Source organism: Brienomyrus brachyistius, chromosome 25, assembly GCF_023856365.1.
Source record: "Brienomyrus brachyistius isolate T26 chromosome 25, BBRACH_0.4, whole genome shotgun sequence".
Lineage (NCBI taxonomy): Eukaryota > Metazoa > Chordata > Actinopteri > Osteoglossiformes > Mormyridae > Brienomyrus > Brienomyrus brachyistius.
Genome location: NC_064557.1, coordinates 10,531,614 through 10,554,096, shown reverse-complemented (window position 1 = coordinate 10,554,096; position 22,483 = coordinate 10,531,614). Strand labels below are relative to the sequence as shown.

Sequence of the window (22,483 nt, the reverse complement as noted above, 5' to 3'; positions counted from 1 at the left end):
AGATACAGATTAATGTAACGCAACTGTCGAACATTTGTGTTGTGTTCATTATTTGTTATCAACGGGCCACGTACCGTACTATTCTAGTGTTATTAGTACGCATGCGTAGAGTGATAACTGGGCAACAATGTGTGTAACGCTGACAAAAGTTTAAGGAAGTTAAGAGTAAACAAAATTAAAAACAAATTCTACCGTCTCGACATTGCTTTTGACGTATACTATTATTGTCCAGGTACTTTTGCAGCTGAGTGGAAACAGGTCTACAATTGTTAACATTTAATAATTATTGATCGGCTCAGTCCCTTATGATCGTTTGAAGGCGAAAAACCTAGAACTAAATCTAAAGTAGATTTATGCAAATTAGAGGGAAAAAAATCAGTGTGGGCTGGTCTTAATGGTGAGAGTTGCCATTTGGCGATTTGGTGAGAGTTTTGTTTGGCAAGTCAGCGGATTTGGGGGGCTTGTAGCACTCACGGTTCACGATACGTTATCAAAAACGTACGTAGCGGGTAAGAATCTGCATCCTCTCGCCAAATTTAGTATTTCTTCGGCTCTGATTATTTCATTTGAGGGCAGAAGAATAAGAATAATCGGAGCGATTAAAAAAAAAAAAAACTGGTGGCGCGTGACTTAAAGGGTATATCTAGGCTGACCAGATTATCCATGTCATCCCGGACACCTTGAGCTACTTCAGAATTTACAAGCTGCAGTAAAACTGAAAGGCTCCTTGACTAAATCGTTCAGTTCTTCTTGTGCTTTGACTGGTGTTGGAGCCTGTCTCCGCCGAGTCCGTTGATGAGGAAAGAGACGCACACGTGAGTCGAAGGGTGGTTGTAAGTCAGCCCTTTATTCGTTGCACAGATCGCGATCCGGGAGCCAGCCTATATGCGCAACCAGTACATACCCGAGGAAGCTCAAACTGTTGTCTGGCTTATATAGCCCGTCTGTGGCATCTGCTGATCTTGATATTTTCCACTCGCATGACAGACAACTGCTTTCATTAGTACCCATCATACCCCCCGTTGTCTTGTCTTCTCTTCTCTTTTGCGGCGTCAACGACCCCTTCCCTTGTTAAGCCCAGTAGGGCAAGCGTCAAGCGTTGGCGTAATGTCTCAGCAACCCTGCAAAGCACGCCCTCTGTTTTCCTGTGTCACAACCACCTTAGAGTGAGGCCTACTTGCCTGCAAGTCGGTTCCAGTTTTCAGTGTTACAAAGTTTAGCCCCTCACTGGTTTGATTGAAAAACATCCAGCTGTTTCACATTAACATTAGTGACACGTGCATGATTATAGGAGACTGACCAATTAGCACGCAGCAAGAACAAGGTGCTTAACTGAGATCCAGGTTCTTTTAATTAAAATAGTATTTTAAAAATCCAGTCCTAGGTCAACGTGTCCTCCCTGACATGGATTATCTGGTCACTCTAGGTATAGTACTGCAGCTTACATGTGAAAATGGTGGATGAGGAGGATTCTGATTTTTAATGAAATCTCTAATGGATATTAACAGACGAACAATAGTCAGTGTTTGCATAACTAACACGCCTGAGTATCCTTATCAGTTAAGTTTTCAGGGGTGGATTGAACTGTAGCCATACAAATAACGGCTTGCTGGTTTAGAAGGATTGCTTATCGGGTATGTGCGTGTTTTTGCTAAATACGGTATTAAATTTGACATGATTTTTTTTTAATGAATGCAACTATATGTAGTGATCTGAGTAAACTCTAGTGCCGTATTAAAGGCGGCGTCTCCGATGTTATGCTGAAAAAGGCATCCCTACCGTAGAATGCGTGCCTGTCTCGGGAGCCCGCACCACTGAAAACATAGAAATGAAACCTCTTCTTTGTAATGCGTAGAAGTTTACGTAAACTCGTAAAACGCACGTAACACATCATATGACGTTGTATTTTGTTAAAATACAGATATATAACACAAAACAAATAAAATAGGTCGCTGATCTGAAAACGATTTGTTACTTAATGGGCTGTCACGTGCCTGTTAATATCGATTGAAAAGTTCAAAACAGCAGACATGAACGTGGCAGTTTAAAGCTTGTTACATTATAAGTGTGTATCAGATGCACATTAACTGTCTTTTTCACGAAAAAAAATAATCAATTTCTTAATCTTTTTAAATTGTCTGGGTCTCGTTTTAATTAATGGCTAAATAGTGTTGTACCATGTAGCTCAGATGACACTGACTTGTCTCCAAATTGTATTGGTTAAACGTGCATGATGCTGGGGTCAGTGCAAATATAATGATGACGTTGGTGAGGGGATATACTTCTTGTGTAGGGGGCCGCGTGTGGCTTGATCAGCTAAGCCTGTGTCCATGTAATGAGAAGGTCATTAGTTCAAATGCAGCCTCAGCATATCTGCAGGTTCTTGAGCAAGGCTCTTAACCCCCAGCTTTCTGGGTGTCCCACCAGATGGTTGCCCTTTGCAAACAACTTACTCTAAATAGGGAGGTGAAAAGACAATTTCCCCATGAGTATCAATTTTACTTTGTACAAACGAATTATTTATTATTGTTATTCAAATTATTGTATTTTATTAGGAACTATTTATCAATGTTATTTTATTACAATTTTTTAACTATTTGAGAAATGTGAATAATTTGAGCATTGTTTTTCTCTTATAATTTAAAAATAAAATTAAACTTTTCTACTTCTTCACCATATACTGCCCTCAAAACTAAATACCTTCTTTTCAACATAAAATACGATGTTATTAGCATGATTACTAAGCCAACAATGCTATGGCAAACTGTAATACAGAGAAAGGTGTCCTATCATTTTAATACTACTGTAAAGTTACTCAATTTAGATTTCATCGGGATTGTGGAAAAAAATGTAATACAATGTAAGAGTAAATGGACTGTAGTTACGAGTACATATATAATTACAGTATGCTTTATTTTCATCAGTTTATTTTACCTGTGTATGTATCGCATGTGTAGTTACAGTATAGCCAATTTTAACAGGGGGATGTCTTTTCCAGCAGGTGGTTGCCGAAAAAGGCATCCCCTGGATTTTGCATTTGTGCAGCTCCCATCATCAAGTGCCTTTGGGAATTTGTATTTCAGAAAGTGTTAACCTACCTGTGCAAGTTTCAGCAATGTAGCTGCAGTAGATCCAGTTTTAACAGGGGGGATATCTTTTCCGGCAGGCGGTTGCCGAAAAAGGCATCCACTTAGATTTTGCATTTGTGCAGCTCCCATCATCAAGTACATAATAATAATAATAATAATAATAATAATAAATAGTTCATTGATACTCATGGGGAAATTGTCTTTTCACTTTCCTATTTGTAGAGTAAGTTGTCTGCAAAGGGCAACCATCTGGTGGAACACCCAGAAAGCTGGGGGTTAAGAACCTTGCTCAAGAACCTGCAGACATGCTGAGGCTGCGTTTGAACTAGTGATCAAAGTTCAGATACTCATTGCTATTGTTACAACTTACCTCATTGTCACGATCGCGGTCGGGCGAAGCGGCGATCATCGGGCAGGAACCAGGCAAGGTAGGCAGAACTCGGGGAAAACGGGGATTTATTCAAAGGAACCGAGACATCAGACAAAGACTGACATCAATGACGGACTGAAGGAGCACAAAGGACAGTTTTAACGGCACAACCGCTGCCCAGTTGTTTGCGATCAATTTGGTGGAAATCAGATGCAAATGAGGGGGGGGGGAAACTTTACAAACATTAATATCTCAGAAACTAAAGCAGCACAAATGTTTTAATGGCACAAACCGGCACAAACACAGCACACACAATTGTGATCGGTCTGGTGGAAGTCAGACACAAATGGGGGGCCAGCTTCACGCTGGTGTCACGTGACTATGTAAACAAACAATATCTCAAACTAAAATGGCACAAACAAAAATTTTAACGGCACAATCAAGCACAAACGTGGTACATAGGATTGCGACCAGTTTGATTGAAATCTGAAACATATGGGGGGCCAACTTCACGCAGGTCTCAGACTTAGCTGGTTGTTACATTACTTATTAAAAATGCATTATACTGTGAAATAACCTACATGTTTTAAAGCAAAAACAAAACATTTAAATACCTTATTTTACATGATGTGTAATCCATGTAAAGGCTTACATTTAAGGAAGAGATGTTTACAAGTGAATCTGCTCTATAGGGTTTGGGTTGAGGGATTGTGGGGACCAGGTCATCTGTCACAGCACTCCATCTCTTTATTTTACAAGTTATAGATCAGGGGTCACCAACATGGTGCCCATGGGCACCAGGATGCCCCCGAGGACCCCGAGTCGCCAGCAGACCTGTTCTAGAAATAGCACAACTCAGCAGTGAGCAAGGTCTAAAATTAAATTTCATCTTGTTACTGTTCTTTAATTGTATTTACATAGATCTGAAAATGACAATGTCTAAAAAAAGTATTTAAAACTTGTTTCTTATACGTACATGAAATTTAGGTAAAATCTGTTCTGGTAGCCCTTTGTATGGCTCAGTACCCGTGAAGTAGCTCTGTTTCAAAAAGGTTGGTGACCCCTGACCTAGATTATATTTTGCGGAGACATCACTTAATTTTGTGAAACACACAACAACGGATAATCTTATTTTTAAAACACAATTACTGTTGGTGAAACTATCATGTTAAACACTGTTGATGCCCATTTTAGTTTAATATGATAGTGATGCAGTTTCCAGAATCTCTACAGAAATACTGCAGCTGAATTAAAAAAAAAATAAAATGTATACATTTAGGGGGCGGCATGGTGGTGCAGCGGTTAGCACTGTTGCCTCATACTTCTGGGACCCGGGTTCGAGTCTCCACCTGGGTCACATGTGTGTGGAGTTTGCATGTTGTCCCCATGTCGCCGTGGGGTTTCCTCCAGGTACTCCGGTTTCCCCCCACAGTCCAAAAACATGCTGAGGCTAATTGAACTTGCTAAATTGCCCGTAGGTGTGCATGTGTGAGTGAATGGTGTGTGAATGTGCCCTGCGATGGGCTGGCCCCCCATCCTGGGTTGTTCCCTGCCTCGTGTCCATTGCTTCCGGGATAGGCTCCGGACCCCCCGCGACCCAGTAGGATAAGCGGTTTGGAAGATGGATGGATATGTATGTATGTATATGTGTATATATATATATCTCAACTCATTTTTTTTTTTGGTTTTGTGATGTTTTTTAGCATCTCTAGCTTTTTCCCTGGACTTGTTGAAATAATTTTTATTACAGAAACAAATATTAACATAACACAATTTACTACCCTAGAGGCAAAACGGACAGTTTACACAATGATGACAGTCTAACTTCAAACTAATTTTGAAAATTAGAGAACACTTGTTGTAGCCAGGAGTTTGTGAGAATGGCCCAAACATCAGTCTTTATGGAAATTTCTGGAGTGCAAAGTTTCAGTGCAGTTAATTAGCATTTCCTGGCAGTGAGATTTGGCAGCGATACCCAGTGTATGATTTTTGTCTGTACCGCTTTTAGGTTGAAGGGTGTCAGCACCATGGCCAGCTTTAAGGTGCGGAAGTACAGGGATGAAGACGAGGAGCTGGTGAAGGAGATCTTTGCGCTGGGGATAAGTGAGCAAGTTCCCGCCTCCTTCATGCACGTGCTGAAACAGCCCCTTACCCAGGTGGTGTTTATGTGCGTCTTCTTTGCTCTGATGGCTGTCTTCAAGTCCTTCCTCCTCCCTGTACTGGTGACCAGCATGCTCTTAGTAGGAATTCGACAGCTGGTCAGCCAGTCCTACACCAAATACATTGACTACACACTGAAAGAAGACCTTAGTCGTATCCAGGAGTCCTACATGGAGGAGAGGGACTCCTGTTTCTGGGTGGCAGAGAATGGGGGCCGAGTGGTGGCCATGATGGCTTACGTACCCTCCAAGATTCATCAGGAGTTCTTAGAGCTTAAGCACATGTCCGTGCACAGAAGCCATCGACGCCAAGGCATCGCCAAGACCCTCTGCAGGGTAGCAGTGGACTTTGCTCGCACAGAGGGATACCAGGCAATCGTCCTCTATACCGCTGAGGTCCAGAATGATGCACAGAAGCTGTATGAACACATGGGCTTTACGAAGATCAGGCAGTTTCGCCGCCCAACTCTGACAGCCAAGTTCACCAATTTCTTCCTGTTTGAGTACCAATTAAAGGTATAAATGGGTACAGGCAGTAAATACTTATCATCTTAATCCTGCTGATCTCAGCTTATATCTGTAATTTAGCTGACTTCCCCCCCTTCTTCTAAGAGGTGTATCTATATTTCGACAGCTAAATGTCAGTGTCTGAAAGCAGTGCAAAAGAGAACTACTGATGTTAGATTGTTCGGTAACACTTTACTTGAGAGGGCACAAGTAACTTAGTAACTCAGTTACTAGTCAAGTACACAAGCAAGTATAGCAACTATGTTATGATTAATGATGAACGGACATAGGATCAGTAGGTAACTAACATTTCATTTCAGGTTACTTGTGCCCCCACGAGTGTTACAGATTGTTCAATTCCGAAGTCACGTAATTGGTGGTAATACTAACGATACTTAATTGTGAGGGTGTTGCATGTATCTATACGACTACACATTTTTAAACAGCGTTTCAGTTTGTTTCTGCTAGACTGTAATGTGGTGCAGTCAGCTAAACACCACAGCAATCTGTTTTGCTTCCTGACTTGTATGATTCACCGCATGTCCCTTAATCCTCAAATACCATTATTTTTTTATGAATTAAAAAGCAAAAATAGTCAAAATGGAATAAAAAACAGAGATATGTAGGCAAGTTCTGGAGTAATGGTTTATTGTATGGATGGTTACAGTACTACAAGGCTGCAGAGCGTTTCTAGCATGTGTTGAATTTTCAAGATGCTGCAGCCGATGCATACAGTGGGGGTTAAAGCTGGTAAATATATCTTAGGTTACAAGAGTGCCCTCAATACAACTGCAGCGCTGAGAGAGTAAGGAGTGATTACACAGAGTGGTTACTTCATATTGGTCACTATTACTCAAGTGTGCTCTGTAAAAGAACCTCCTCTTCCACATAAGACAAAGATAAACGATAGTGCATTATTAGGTAAACATTCTGAGCAATGAGTTTCAGTTCGTGTTTGGCATGACATCCTTACAAGTACCTGTATTTGTGATAAGACTGAAGCTGCTCGTCACACTGGGAACAGTCTGAGAACGGTCGTCATAAGCAGGCATGTTAAATAAATAATCATTATGATACTTATTAGCTTTTCAATGGTGGAACAAAATGTAAAGGACCATCCCCCAAATAACAAAATATGTATCTTCATATACCTTAGTTTCATCTCATATAAATGAAGTGTTGAATCTTCTTCATAATAATAAAAAATGTTATGCATCCAGTTGATATTTCACAAACTTTTTAACAGCACTACAATTGAAGATACTGCTATGGTAAATTGATGGCTTACCAAATTAAGATAAAAATTAGTATGCTTTAGCTAAACTAGATGAAATATTAGTTAATTTATAAAAACATTAAATAACACTACATTTGATAAATATTTTAAATTAAAATGAAAAACAATAATTGTTCTCAGTTTAACCTTACGCAACAAATTAACCTTACGCAAGATCTTAGTGATAAAATTACCCTCCTGGCCAGAAGTAATATGTCTGACAGAAATACTCAAGTTACAAAACGATCCACATGACAGTCTGCCTTCATATGGTGAAATTTATAAGCATGTGTGTAATTTTATCCACATCGAATGGCATAAACAAAACTGAAATCTAAACGTTGTATTTAACTATTCCCTAACAATCCAAGGACATCTTAAACATAGTAACTGAAATGGGCATCGGATATTCTCAAGCCTGTAATATCCTTCTTAAACATAGCATTGGCATTTTTGTAGGTCAGTGGCAAAAATGGCAGCTGAGATGAATGTTGTGAAACTAATGTGGAGATCGGTGTACGGCGAGGTGTCATTCGTGCAGACTAACACACCAGAGGTGTGAGTAGGGGTGGAGCCTAAGCAAGGAGGAGGCGGTGCACTCTGTGGAGCTGCGGCTGTGATAGGACGAGGCGATGCACCTGCTCCTGGCCGCGAGAGCAAGGCACCATCACCTTCCCCACCAATATCGTGTCATCTTTTTTTTCTTCTTTAGCCTGAGGGAACAGGGAATGGTAATGGTAAGGGAGTGAAGTTTGCACTAATTTGCCACAATATGTTCTTACTAAGGGCCCTAGGAAGTCATACTTAAATAATTCTCAATCAAAGCAAAACATCATGCACTGGGGCCCAATTCAAACTTAAAAGAAAATTATGTGGAACAGAATGATCCTGATTTAGAAATGTCTTGCTGTCCAGGATCAAGTGATCCATTTTACATTTGTGCTGGTTTTTCAAAACAATGCTGGACTGGATTACCCTGACCCAGATACACAGTTTTCAAGACTTCCAAATCGAAATGACTAGTATTCTAAATGTAGACTACTAACTGTGTAAAGAAAACAGCATTTGAATAGCAGCGTGGGGTCACTTTAAGTGCTTTTATTTGAGGTTGGAAAACAGCACAATAAAACAATACAAACATCCCCTTCTATTTTCTATATCTTTTAAACAGACCCCTCATATGACCCAAAACAAATAAATAAAAACAAGCAAATTGGCCAACGTGTTATTCACAATTACATTGTGGATATTTTCCATTGTGGATGGATCACGTTTTAAATCATAAAAATGCTAAATGCCCAATAGTAAACAATAAGGGATGTAAATGTTAGAAACTGCTTTTAACTGGTTCATTGCTGGTAATTGTGTCATTGTAATTAATATACAGTGATGGATGAATTATTTTATGAGGACAAGATCCTTTCGCCCATTTACTGTACTGAAAGGGTTAACTAATGTGTACCTTAACATCTACTTTATCTACTTCATCAACATAACTGTTGAACAAACCAAGAGCAAAATATAAACAAGTGATATGTGCTTCCTTTCCATCAAGCCAATTTGTCAAATTTCTTATTTGATACAAATGTTATTTGACTAATTTTAAAGTTTTATTACATTTTGCTCTTGAAATCCACCCTTCCGCTGGGATCAGGGTAATCCTAAATTTATCCTAAAAGGTATCCCAATCCCGCTAAAACGTTTTGAACAACCAATTTTTAAGATTTCATCCAATCCCAAACATGAAATCCAATCAGATTACTTCTGAACAACTAAGCCTTGGTTCTGAATACCCTTGGGGTTAGGGTTAGCCAAGGCTGCCCCTGGCCAAATTGGGGCCACTACTAATAAAGGCTGTAAACCAAAATGCCATTTAGGTTTACAACCTTTATTATTAGGAACAAATCAAATGAACAGCCTCCGTTTGTTTTGACTTTTTCTTTCTTTTGCTTGGTCCCGGTTCATAACGCCGTTTGGAGGCCATCTCTCCACCTGCATGGATCCAACTGCCTGCCGGCGCATTTGACCGCTGATTGGTCGGATGCTGCCTGCTGTCAATCATCACAGCAACGCGTGCGGTGTCAGATTAATCGTCTCTTTCTTTCTCTCCTGCCTTGGGCTGACTTGGTGCTCTACACACGCCTCACGGCAACGATGCACGTCGTTTGCGCATTTGCAGAGAATGCGTCCCCTTGCGGAAAATGGGCCCCCCCACGGGGCCCTATGCACAGCGCATGTTCTGCGTGTAGGGAGGGGCGGCGCTGGGTATAGCAGGGTACACCAGGGTACACCAGCCCTTATAAGACCGGCCCACCAGGAAACTTCCCCATGTTCAGTCCGTGCCTTTGTGTTTCAGTGTCATACCTGCCCTTTGTCTTACCTTAACAAAAGAAGTGGATGGGAACGTGGCAAAGTCAGAGGGCACTCTAGCACCTGGCCTCTGCACCACCACATGCTCAGCGACTTCATCCTGAGAACGGGATCGAGGAAGTGAGAGATGAGACCCACACGCCCAGCCCTATCCCAACCGCCAAAAGGCACCACATCAGGAGAGAGGGAGCAAGGGAACATGACAGTCGAGGCATTTTATATGGACCTGGCACCAGGATTTAAGCCTCACATCAGTTACCTTAAGCCTGTCGAGGGTCTCGCTGAGGGACTGGAGACGAGCGGTTTGCTCCAGGAGCTGAGCACTCGGGGTCACTGTCAGGAAGAGGAGACCAACATCAGCTAAGTGTAACATCATCAGGTTTTCACAGCCTTGAACAACATACAAATACACGATATGGCCAGAAGTAAGCAGACCATTCCAAAAACAAAGGTATTAAAATGAACCTGCTTCTCCCTTCGCTGCTGTAAAAGCATTGACTCTTCTGGGAATTCATAGAATTTACCCTCATTCAGGCCCAATGAGAAAATGAGCTTCAGAAAAGAAGTCATGTGATCAGGCCTGGCTTACAGTAAGCATTTTACTGCATCCCACAGGTGTCAGGATGAGGGGCTTCATGCAGGTCAGCCAAGGTCACCCCCTCCTTTCTCAACAAATTATTTCTGTCCTCTTTTTCTTGGCTGATTTCTGTGCTGGTGTTGCTTCCAGACACAGTTTGGAAGTTTGAGTGTTTCAGATAAAGTATTTACTGTATGTACTGCATACTACAGCAGTTAGCAGTCCATTTCTGTGGGCTCGTGTCGCCTACCACTTTGGGTAGTGGGAGTCTTGTGATCCCCATATATTTACCCTTCAAATCACTAAACTTGCAAAATACTGGGGAAGGTGTAACAGACTAGAAATTTGACAAATTGACTTGATGTCACTGAGCTCTTCCATACGACTGATTCTACTGTCCTACTGTCCATGTTAGCTGTTGGGGTTTTCATAGCTCTGTGCCTAGTTAAAAAACTGTATCTACAATGGGTGTGGCTTAATTAGCTAATTAGAAGGGATATCCAGACACGTTTGGCCATATAGTGACAGTATAGAATTATGAAGGCAAGGCTGTGAGTGAGCCATGAAGTAAAGAAACACAGAGAAGGCAGAGAGCAGGTCAGGGCGACGGCAGCACCGACCTGGTGATTTGCCAGTGACGTCCACCACCTTCATGTTGGCGCTCATCTGCAGCAGGGTCTCCAGCAGCTGGTCTGTTTTACGATAGAGGGCGCTGGAGAGCACCTCGGGCCGGGAGCCGTCCTTGCTGGGCAACTTCGACACACGCAGTGGGGGCAGGGAAGCAAGCTGAGCACTCATCTTCTCTGCCTGAGAGGAGCAGGGGCACAGCACAGAGACAGATAACATTCGCATTGGGGATAGTGCTGTTACCCTACCATGCTCAAGCAAGTGAGCGTGTACTCAGTGCTGGAGGAGAAACGGTATGAAAATTCATCACGGTATTGTCAAAATGTGCCGACAATGTTCAAAAGCTACTGGTACACAAACCCAAATCATTTCACCAAGTTCTATACTGGAAACCAGTAATAAAACTAGCAACATTATTTGTTTAAAAAGGTGCTTGTATAAACGTTAAAATAATAACATAGCCAATATGTTTATGTAAACATAAGAAAACCAAATCAAATGTGCATTAACATTAAAAATCTCCAGAGTGCTGTCACTGCCTTACACCAAGTTTACACCGACACAAAACAAACCCACGTTTGCTGCGCCTGTGGAATGCGTGTCTGTTTGCTAATTATCTGAGGTTTCCTCGGGAATTTCAGAGTTACGACTTCAAATTGAACGCAGCATTAGTTTAAGGGTGTGCACACCTATGCAGCCAAATTACTGTATGCTTATTTTTCATATTTCCCCCCTAAAAGATTTGTTTTTCAATTGAATTGTACAAGTTAAAGGACAAAATAAAGGTTGGGAAAAGTTGTGAAACGATCACAGTCTCAAGTTCTGAGGTTATCAAGGTCTCACTTTTTACAGCATAAAAACCTGACATTTCAACAGGGGCTTGCACACCTTTTATATCCACTGTAGTAATACTAACCATGGGCAATTTTACCGTGGTTTACCATGAAACCGGTAACCATTTCATCTCCGTTGTGTACATTTCCAAATAATTCTATGGACTGTATAATTCTGACACACGGCCAAGAGCTTCATTCCTTTTGCAGGCTGTCACAGAGGTCATCAAAGAAAGCTGTGCTTCCAAACAACCTCTCGGTATCTACGAACAGTCGAAGCTCCGCTGGCTAGTAGAGACAGTGGGGCTGGGCTACGGCTCACCTTCAGACGGTTGTTCTCATTCTTCAGGTGCTTGATGCTGAGGCGCTGCGCTTCGATCTGCTGCAGCAGGAGGGGAGAGTCTACGACCTGCAGGGACCCCGTGCCACCGATCAGGCTGGGCACAGCAACACCTATGCGGGGGCCAGGAAGGAAGCAGAGAAGTGGCCTGTCAAACTCCAGCAGCAGCATTTTTAAATTCTTCCATGCTATTGCATTATTCAAAACTTAAAGTTTTTCAGTACATAGGAGTTCAATGAAATAAGGTCATTGTTTCAGATACATACGCATCAGAAAATGTCATACACTGGAAATACAGGGAAAGCAAATGGCACCCATGCCCGTCTCCCTTGCATTTTAACACCGTTTATGGAAAAATCTGTGCATCTTACCATAACTGAACTGGAAACAAAGAGTGTGTTATTATTACATGAATCTTCCTATCCGCATTGGCACTGGGTTTCCACGTTATACTGAACCTACACTGCGTTTTAGTAATTTTAATAGTATATACTGCCTAGGTCTTCAAATTCCAAAATACGAACATGGCAAATTAGCCGTTTTCAAAAGTTCTGTTACTTTGAATCTTTATCAAAATTGGCAAGAAATAAAATGCACGTTAAGCCATAAAGAAGTTCCGATATAAAAGATCCATTTCATTGTACTACAGTTTTCTCTGCTGGTCTCATTGTTGACATGCATGGCCAAAGCAAGCAGGTTAGAGATTAAGACAGCAGACAGTACCTTTCTGCTCGTCTGCAGATTACAATCGTAGCATTGAAAAGAGAAGGATACAGAAAAACAATTAGGATCAGAAATTAGCGTCTCGTAACCAGTTTCTGTCTGGGATCCTTACAACCTGCCTTAGCTAAGTAAAGGATAAACTGCATTATACAGTCGAACCTCGTTACTACGTAGAAGACGGGATATCAAAAACATGTACTTTATAAGCATAGAACGTTGTAACCACACAGTGCAAGATGGATGAAAGAACTCACAAAATATCCATGTAAATGAAAAAAACCTTAATAGAACAGACCCTTAAATTGACTACAAAACAAACGAACACATTATTACTTGTTAAATAATTCAACAAAGCTCATTTGGATCCTTGAAATTTGAATTTTGAAAATATGAATGAAATATTGGTCAAATTAAATCAACACAATAGCCAAGCAACGCAATAGACAAATGTGCATTGTCGGGCGAAGATCAGGTAGATACAGGTAGATGTAGCGTCACAAGTTGTGGTGGGCGGGGAGAGCGCTGTACGTTGTAACGGTGGTTAGTTTTCGTATTTTCTCTAGAAATTTGGATGTTGTATCGAAGTTTACGCTGTAAGGGTGTACGCTGTAAACAATAGCTGCTATTGGAATAATACATAGGCTAAAAATGGGAATTAGAAACCTGTACGTTGAAAAGGTGAAAACGTTGTATCCGGGGTACGTAGTAACGAGGTTCGACTGTACCAAGTTGTCCTTGATTATTTTCGTATAACCTGAAACCTCAAAGTAGTTTATCCAACTTGTACCACTGATATCGAGCAAAAAAAGTATATACAAATAACATAAACTAGTCATGGTTAATATTTCAGAAGTAAATTATTTCAATGGGCATCTCATAATGTTCCGATGTGCTCTTAATAATACAGTCCGTGTAAGGACAGAACGTTTGGTCAGACTGCTCACTGTAAGCGGCGAGTCCATTAAGTTACCATAGAAACCAAGGAAAATTATGCTAAGAATGGCTACTTATTTATGTGTTAAATGTCACACAGGATTTTGTATTAACATGTTTAGTAAAACATTTAAAAAGCATTAATATAGCACTGTTATTAGGCTGCCGGAACAACCTGTGCGGTTACAAGAAAATAATCAACACCCACATGATGTCTCTGGACCAATGAGAAATAAGCATTTACTAAAGCTGTGGTATAGTATAAAGGTCATATAACTGGACCCAGTGCTACCATGGACATGAAGCATATGTTGCATGCTGTGAAAGGAGGAGCTTGACAAAGGTAAACCTATTCAATGAAGTCTTATCCCAAACAGTACATAATGGTGACCTTTTTCAGATCACAGAAAAAACATTAAGACTCTTATCACAATTAATTCAGTTCTCCTTTGACACAAAGCAAGTGCATGTACTGTATTTATCATTTTATCATCTCAGTTAAACAAGTAACTAAAATCAGATTTATGACAAAGTGCAAATCAATTGATGGAGACATATCTGCCAGTACATTTAACACCACAAATGTGGCCTTAAGAGTTTAGTAACACATCGTGGCCAGACCTAAACAAACATATAATCTGAGAAAAACTAATCTTTCCGTTTATCTAACTGAGAAGCCAATTTACAATTACAAGTCCAAAGCAGGAAATATCTATTGGATATCCAGTTGAACCGGGTGATGATTTGGAACGAACAATCAAATGTTTGTGAATAGTACAAAAATGCAAAAAAATATAAAATCCGTGCTATGACAGAACCTATGCAAAAAAAATCTTTAAAAACAAGAAGGGCTCCCCCACATAACAGAGGTCAGGGAGAAATGTGAACCAAAAGTTCCCTGAATCAGTGTGAGAGACTTTAACTCTAATATTAACTGTAGTTTAATTCAAATTTAAATTGAATTTATTTCTCATAACATAATAACAGAATTTAGGGAACTTTTCCACACAAAATTCTAAAGATTTCTGAATTATGATATTTTATGCTAAATAATTTCAAAGCATATTTTTTGATAGTAGTTGCAGTTAATATTAAAAAGTAAGGAATAATTGACGACGGGCCGTTGAATTATTAGAAAATAATGCACACCCGAGGTGGTAATGCGGCCACGACGCGAAGCGGAGTGGCCGTTACACCTCGGGTGTGCATTATTTTCTAATAATTCAACGGTCCGGAGTCAATTATTCCGCTTATACTACGGTTGCCACACCGCAAGACATCGATCAGATGATATATTTCAAGGGATTCGTCCGGTTTTTCTACTTAAATCGCTATTGTGAGTAGGATTATTTCTTCCGCATCTCATCCAACGACTCTTTTGCTAGTTCCAAAACGTCATTTTAAAGATGGCAATGGAGGCTTGAGCCGTTGATAGCAGACTAATGCAGTTAATAATGAAGTTATTAGAAAGAGAGCGAGAGAGACAGAGAAAGAGAAACAGAGAGAGAGAGAGAGCTTGTATGAATTAGGCTACCTCTGTGTGTCCCTCAACAGTGTTCTGAAGCACCGTCTCTAAACTGTAAGTCTGCTTTAAGATGCAGCGCTGTTATTACCTCGCTAGCGAGAAATGTCATGTGTAGCCTTTAAGTTGGTACACTAGGCTAACTAATACTGCTGCAGCCCAGTTGTTGAAAGTTTCATATTCACCGTAAATATTAAAATTTACTTTCGGAAAATCGTATGTCATGTTGTTGTTTTTGTTAGTACTGCGTGCTGTATAGGTACTGTATGCTAATTTCCGTTATTACAGTTAACTATGCGAAGTGATATGGAACTGTAATGCGGTCAAGAGAGCTGCCTGGAACTACGTTCGCCGTGCGGTTATCTGAAAATAATTGCACACCTCAGAACGTTCGTCAGCCAATCAGATTCAAGCATTCAACGGTCCCGTAGTATAATATGTAATAATTCACACTACTCCTTAATAACTTGTTTTGAAGCCTGTTTTCTCTATAATTTGTGGGAATTTGTTTTGGCTACTTCGGTGTGTCTTCTGATTCAGAATGGAAACAGTATTTAAACAACAGAAAATAGCAAATGGCACAGGGCACTCACCTCCCGTCATGCCGGTGACGATGGAGGCGATCCCAGACGCTGGAGCAGCCCGCAGGCCCTCCGTGCTCATCTTGGACTGGCTGTTGAGTCGCTGCTTCAGTTCGGCCTTCTCGGACTCCAGCTGGTCGATGTCAGCCTGCAGCGCGTCCATGGTCTCCTCAAATTCCCTGTGTGATGCGATCGTTAAATACGACGAGCATAAATCTCTAAGCATATGAGGAGACAAAGCATTGTGTTGTTTACGGAAAGTGCCAAACTTTCTGCCGAGTGAGCATGGTGTGTTCTTTAAGAACTTGTTTAAGTCATACTTCTCTTTCTTCTTGAGGAGGGTCTGCGTCTCATCCAGCTTGGTCTGGATCTTCTCCACACGCTCATCCGCGTCTTTCGAAGAGCTGTCCAGCTTCTTCTCCAGCAGGCTCAGGCGCACATTAGCCTCACTCAGCTCCTCTCCCTACAACACCACACAGAGTATGGAAACACATCAGGGAGGAAACTCCACACAACAGAGTATGGAAACACATCAGAGAGGAAACTCCACACAACAGAGTATGGAAACACACAAGAGAGGAAACACCACACAGAGTATGGAAACACATCAGGGAGGAAACTCCACACAACAGAGTATGGAAACACACCAGAGAGGAAACACCACACAGAGTATGGAAACACATCAGAGAGGAAACTCCACACAACAGAGTATGGAAACACACAAGAGAGGAAACACCACACAGAGTATGGAAACACATCAGAGAGGAAACACCACACAGAGTATGGAAACACATCAGGGAGGAAACTCCACACAACAGAGTATGGAAACACACCAGAGAGGAAACTCCACACAACAGAGTATGGAAACACACCAGAGAGGAAACTCCACACAGAGTATGGAAACACACCAGAGAGGAAACTCCACACAACAGAGTATGGAAACACATCAGAGAGGAAACACCACACAGAGTATGGAAACACATCAGAGAGGAAACACCACACAGAGTATGGAAACACACCAGAGAGGAAACTCCACACAACAGAGTATGGAAACACACCAGAGAGGAAACACCACACAGAGTATGGAAACACACCAGAGAGGAAACGCCACACAGAGTATGGAAACACATCAGAGAGGAAACACCACACAGAGTATGGAAACACACCAGAGAGGAAACACCACACAGAGTATGGAAACACACCAGAGAGGAAACGCCACACAGAGTATGGAAACACACCAGAGAGGGAACACCACACAGAGTATGGAAACACACAAGAGAGGGAACACCACACAGGGTATGGAAACACACCAGAGAGGAAACGCCACACAGAGTATGGAAACACACAAGAGAGGGAACACCACACAGAGTATGGAAACACACCAGAGAGGAAACGCCACACAGAGTATGGAAACACACCAGAGAGGAAACGCCACACAGAGTATGGAAACACACAAGAGAGGGAACACCACACAGAGTATGGAAACACACAAGAGAGGGAACACCACACAGAGTATGGAAACACACCAGAGAGGGAACAGAGTATTTACACTTTTACAGTAATCAGATGTTTCTTACATATAACCCAAAACTTTCAGACATTTGTAGCAAAAAACAAATGACTAAAAGTGTTATTGATAGGGAAACAGCAGTAAGAAATACTTGGAATCTGTCAAAGACAGATATACAATTCCGTGAGGCATAGCTGTACAGATCTTGCATCATAATTGGATACAGGAATCAAATGACTGTGTGCAGTCTTTGAAATATAGACCTTAATTTTCAAAGACTTCTTGAGTTCTTTGATGACCGTCTCCCTGTCCTCCAGCTTGAGGCCCAGACCCTCTGCGTCCATGATCTCAGCCCGCAGTGCAGCAGCCCGCATATCCACCGGTGGGGGTGTCTGTGGAGGATATGTGGGGGGTCAAGAGCAGCACTTCCATGTATGTATGGAAAGCTATGCTGCTACTTTCTGTTATTCTTTGCAAATGTCTCATCAGGGCTCTCAAGTATCATCAAAAATCTGGAGTGAGATTAAATCTGTTAGGGGCCCAGCATGTGTCTCACGGTCAGTGCATGAGACTCGAGAGCCCTGCCTACCACATTCATAGGACCTTGCTCTTCCACTCCCACCATGTGTGGGGGCGCATCCATGTAATAACATGACAGTAGCAAGATCACATCTAACTTATCTTGTAATTTACCCAGAAACAAGAAAAGCTATTTTCTGATTGGGTAGTAGGTGGCTGTTGACTCTGTACAACTCGGGACAGCTATAAACTCGGTGGGAAAACTCTGCACCGCATGCCTGCACCTCGTCCATTAATTCTATATAACGGGAAACTTTGGGGGGGGTATCCCTGGTTACTTCTCACCGTGGAAACTCAAGGTGCGGCGTGTGAGCGTGGGAACTGGATGATGTGTGTCATGGTCAATGTGTGACACTTAAGAGCCCTGAATCATTAACTGACAGCCCAGAGTAGGCATTAGACCAAGAATCTCATTATGCTAGGTTTATGTGGCAATAAACTAAAGCACGGACATGAACCAGTAATTTGACATCTTCTTGAACACCAAAACACATGCATGCACATTAATATTACTGACAGGAATGTGTAAAAATTCTGTATCTACAGTTCTCACAGAAATTCTTGGGACACTTGTTGAATTCAGAACAAATATTGCAAATAAAGGTTTCATAGGAACAATCATTACTTTATTCATTTATAAAAAATATACATCATATTATAAACGTCCAGTAGGTTTAAGGAAAACATTCATTTCAAGTAGTACTAAGTTAAAACCAAAAATTATACGTCTAACAGCTATTTTGAGTTAAAAAGTTCATCGACAAGCAGTTTGATTGGGTGATTTTTAATTAGAAACACATCTGCTATAACACAAAATATTTGTGTTTAGTATCGCTTTGAGATCCAATGGCCACAATTGCAATTAATAAATTAGCAATAAACTGGCAATAACAGAACTGAATGAGCCAGTGAAAACAATGGACAGTCAATGGACTTTGGTTATGAAACCAATAAATTTGCTACATTTTCATAGAATTAAGCAAGTGACCCAAGAATTTCAGTGAGCACTTTGTGTTTCTAAAGAAGTTTGCTTACACTGAACCTAAACCTAAGTTTAGATACATGAATCTTGTACCCAGTGCGATCGGTAGCCTGTACCATCCCCCTCCCATCCTCCTCACCTGGCTATGAGGCTTCTCAGAGTCATATTCGCCCTCCTGCATGGCAGTGGCCATCTTGTTCATGGTGGCGATGACAACACTGTAAGATTGGCGTAGACACTCATAGGGACTGATGCCCTGGGACCCATATACCTGGCAAAAGAAGAGGCAGAGGTCTGGGCTCTGAGCAAAATGGTGCCCAGTTCCTACCTCACCATTACCAGAGATGAACCAGTGCATTCCATCCGTCCATCCATTTTCCAAACCGCTTATCCTACTGGGTCCCGGAAGCAATGGGCACGAGGCAGGGAACAACCCAGGATGGGGGGCCAGCCCATCGCAGGGCACACTCACACACCATTCACTCTCAAACGCACACCTACGGGCAATTTAGTCCAATCAGCCTTAGCATGTTTTTGGAATGTGGGGGGAAACTGGAGTACCCGGAGGAAACCCCACGACGACATGGGGAGAACATGCAAACTCCACACACATCTGACCCAGGCGGAGACTTGAACCTGGGTCCCAGAGGTGTGAGGCAACAGTGCTAACCATTGCACCACCATGCCGCCCCGCAGTGCATTCCATATTTAGATAAACCTCTGTCTGATGTGAACCAGAAGTGGCTCAAGTCAGGTCAAGAAAATAAAAATCCAGACCAAGGTTTTCTTTCAACCAACCAGTTGAGTCCTCTGTGACTGTGACTCTTTATACTCAATTGGTCGATTGAAAGAAAATCTTGGTTGGGATTTTTATTTTCTCTTTCAACTGCTTGGAGGGAGATGTATTTCAGAACTCTGATGGACCTTCTGAATTCTGCTCTGGAGCAGCTGAATATGTGCCAGACGGAGGTCCACCTACAGGAAGCCCTGAGTGTTGGTCTGATTGGTTCCTGGCTGCGAGATACACACACGGTGAAGCACCTGCTCGGCCGCCTTGAAGGCCACGTCCTCCAGCTTAAGGGCTGACAGGCCCTCCTGCTCGCTGAGCGCGGCCACCATCTGGGCTCCAGCTGCTGCCACCTCCTGCAGCACGGCCACCACCCAGGTCAGTTGCTTGCGGCAGTCCATCAGTGTGTCTGACACCTGGAATAAGGCGGCGGCGTGTGAGCACTGGTCTCCACCCCAGTACACATTCAACTCTGATACTGGGAGCTGGGAGACGGCAAAAGTCTGTGGGTCCCTGAGGACCGGATTGGGAAATACTGCTATATAGGATCAATGGCTTCCCTGCATGTCCGAATGCCCATTACCCAGTTATACCCGTTATCTTTTGCTAATAAAATGTGATAAAAGGTGGATGAAATTAACTACAAACAAATCACCGATAATTCACTTCGCAAATGCCTCCAGAGAGCGTAGCTCTCAAGACAGGTCTGTATGGTGTAGCATAAGTTATATAACCTGAGAGAAATACCAGGGATATTCACATGGAGTCATAGGTAACACAGAGCAGACACCCCAGCACAGGACAGCTTTATCTGAATTATTTCGTCATTCTTTGTGGGTGCAGTTAGTACACTAATTAGTTTACATACTGTGCTCTCATTCCTTTTTATTAAAATCAGATGCCCTAGCAAAGGCTTAGGTCCCCTTTTTATAAATCTCTAGTGACCTGGACCCACCTGCTGGCCAAAAGCAAGGGCTGCTGGGATGCCCGGGGCATCGGTGCCAGGCATCCTGCGACGGATCTTCTTGCAGAACTGGCGAATGTCGCTACACGAGGTTTCCAGGTCCTTGAGCAGGACGGCCAGGTCGGTGCCATCCTGGCCAGGCTGTAGGTAAGCACGCAGACGGCCCACCTCCACAGCCATGCAGTCCAAGGCACTCTGGGTAAACTGCCCAAACAAGCGAGACCCATAAACGCTGCGCTGATACCCATGGAACTTGAAAAAATCCACATATGTATCAAAATGTACACAGCCAGCTAAACACTGACCCATACCTTTAGCTGACATTATTTAAACGCCTTTTCAAAGCTGACAGAGAGTGTTCTTATTGTAACATTAATGGAACGTTATTTCCACATTTTACATTGTAACAAAGGCTTTGTCAACGTTAACATGGTAACATTATTACCTGAACATCATTTTAACATAATGTTGAAGAATATTGTTTGATGATAAACTTTTATTTTATAAAAGTTCTGTAAGTGTACAGTATATCACAAATATACCGTCCAGCCTTGAATCCTTGAGCTCAGAAGTGTAAAACTGCAGTGTTACCTGCTGCCCTACCATGTCTTTTATTCTGCTGATATGTTATTATTCTTAGCTGTAGTAGTACTTGTAGGAATAGGACAACGTTCCGCGAACATCTAGAATGTTTCCATACCTTAACGTTTGGTAAACATTCCTTGAAGTAAAAATTGTTAGTTGGGCGTCAGAGGTGGAGATATCAGGTGTAGAGAGTACAAACCCAGACCAAAATTTAGTTTCAACCAATCAGTTCAGTATTCACTGACTGTGACTCTTTATATTCAACTGATTGGTTGAAACAAAACCTTGCTCTGGATTTGTACTCTCTGCACCTGAAATCTCATACATACCTCTGCTGGGTATGTACAAACTGCAGCGTCTTGACTGTGAAAGAGGTGAACGAAACAGCGACACAGTGTGGCCTGAGATGTAATGACAGCAGGTAAGCGCAAAGGCGGCAGTGGTCGCTACCCGGATGTGGTCGGCCAGCTGCACGGTGCAGTCCTCTGCCTGCTCTGCCAGATGGATGCTGTACAGGTGCTGCAGAGCGAGACAAGAGCCAGACAGATGGTAAGCAAACTCATAATGAATACAGAAAGAACCTGAATGAGCTCTTTCGCCACAAACTGCAGTCTGCATCGCCCCAGACCACTGTGTAACTTCATACAACTCACACTCCACCTATGGCGGGTTGGACTACATTGTATTTTTTCCTTGATGAACAATTTTTTCTTGATGAACAAGAATGAGAATGGAAGTGATAAAAGTATGGATCTGTTACAGATCCTAATTTCTAAAATGGACCGTTAAAATGACTTATATATATGAAAGGCTACAGAAAACAGCTATATTTATATATGTTTATGCATCTGAATGTTCTCTGTATGGTAAAACATTTTTTCTTGTTAATCTGGTTAAATAACTGAATGTGTTTTGAGTCAATACTCAGGTTACCAGAGGCAGTCATGGGGAAGAGAAATTATTCTTCGGCAGTCTAGGTTTGTGGGATTATCTGGTGACATCAATAAATTTCATTGGGTCACATTCTGATTATCCGGATTCTAGCAGTAACCTCTTGTGCTGTGAATATTCTCGTGCTTTTGTTGCTCTTGTTTTAAATGTTCTTACGCAAGTCACTGCAGGTCCTAAGAAGGTTAGTGATTACAGGAAACCAAAACGAATCATGATAG

General features: G+C 41.9%; 2 protein-coding genes across 23 annotated transcripts in view; one reads left to right on the top strand and one right to left on the bottom strand.

Moving 5' to 3' along the window:
- Nucleotides 1-358: 358 nt before the first annotated feature.
- On the top strand, nt 359-6,755 carry LOC125720350 (N-acetyltransferase 8-like). Of its 6 annotated transcripts, none has more exons than XM_048995659.1 (2): nt 359-498; nt 5,468-6,755. In XM_048995659.1, exons 1-2 carry the CDS (start codon nt 395-397, stop codon nt 6,138-6,140), a joined length of 777 nt encoding a protein of 258 aa, XP_048851616.1. In that variant the 5' UTR covers nt 359-394; the 3' UTR covers nt 6,141-6,755. The 6 variants fall into 6 exon arrangements, with proteins under 6 accessions (XP_048851616.1, XP_048851618.1, XP_048851620.1 ...); XM_048995661.1 differs by having other exon boundaries at nt 364-509; XM_048995663.1 differs by having other exon boundaries at nt 372-422.
- Nucleotides 6,756-7,138: 383 nt separating this feature from the next.
- dctn1b (dynactin 1b) overlaps nt 7,139-22,483 on the bottom strand; it is a 71,764-nt gene continuing 56,419 nt past the window's right edge. For 15 of the 17 annotated variants that reach the window (XM_048995651.1, XM_048995639.1, XM_048995640.1 and 12 more), the window contains 13 exons: nt 21,765-21,833; nt 20,721-20,933; nt 20,020-20,181; nt 19,118-19,249; nt 17,681-17,809; nt 16,228-16,370; nt 15,920-16,086; nt 12,872-12,883; nt 12,131-12,261; nt 10,969-11,155; nt 10,031-10,104; nt 9,782-9,871; nt 7,139-8,114 (listed from right to left, as the gene is read on the bottom strand). In XM_048995651.1, the coding sequence (XP_048851608.1) occupies nt 7,977-8,114; nt 9,782-9,871; nt 10,031-10,104; nt 10,969-11,155; nt 12,131-12,261; nt 12,872-12,883; nt 15,920-16,086; nt 16,228-16,370; nt 17,681-17,809; nt 19,118-19,249; nt 20,020-20,181; nt 20,721-20,933; nt 21,765-21,833 (1,647 nt within the window). In that variant the 3' untranslated portion in view covers nt 7,139-7,976. The remainder of the gene's footprint in view (nt 8,115-9,781; nt 9,872-10,030; nt 10,105-10,968; nt 11,156-12,130; nt 12,262-12,871; nt 12,884-15,919; nt 16,087-16,227; nt 16,371-17,680; nt 17,810-19,117; nt 19,250-20,019; nt 20,182-20,720; nt 20,934-21,764; nt 21,834-22,483) is intronic. The other 2 variants (XM_048995642.1, XM_048995654.1) reach the window with 1 other exon arrangement.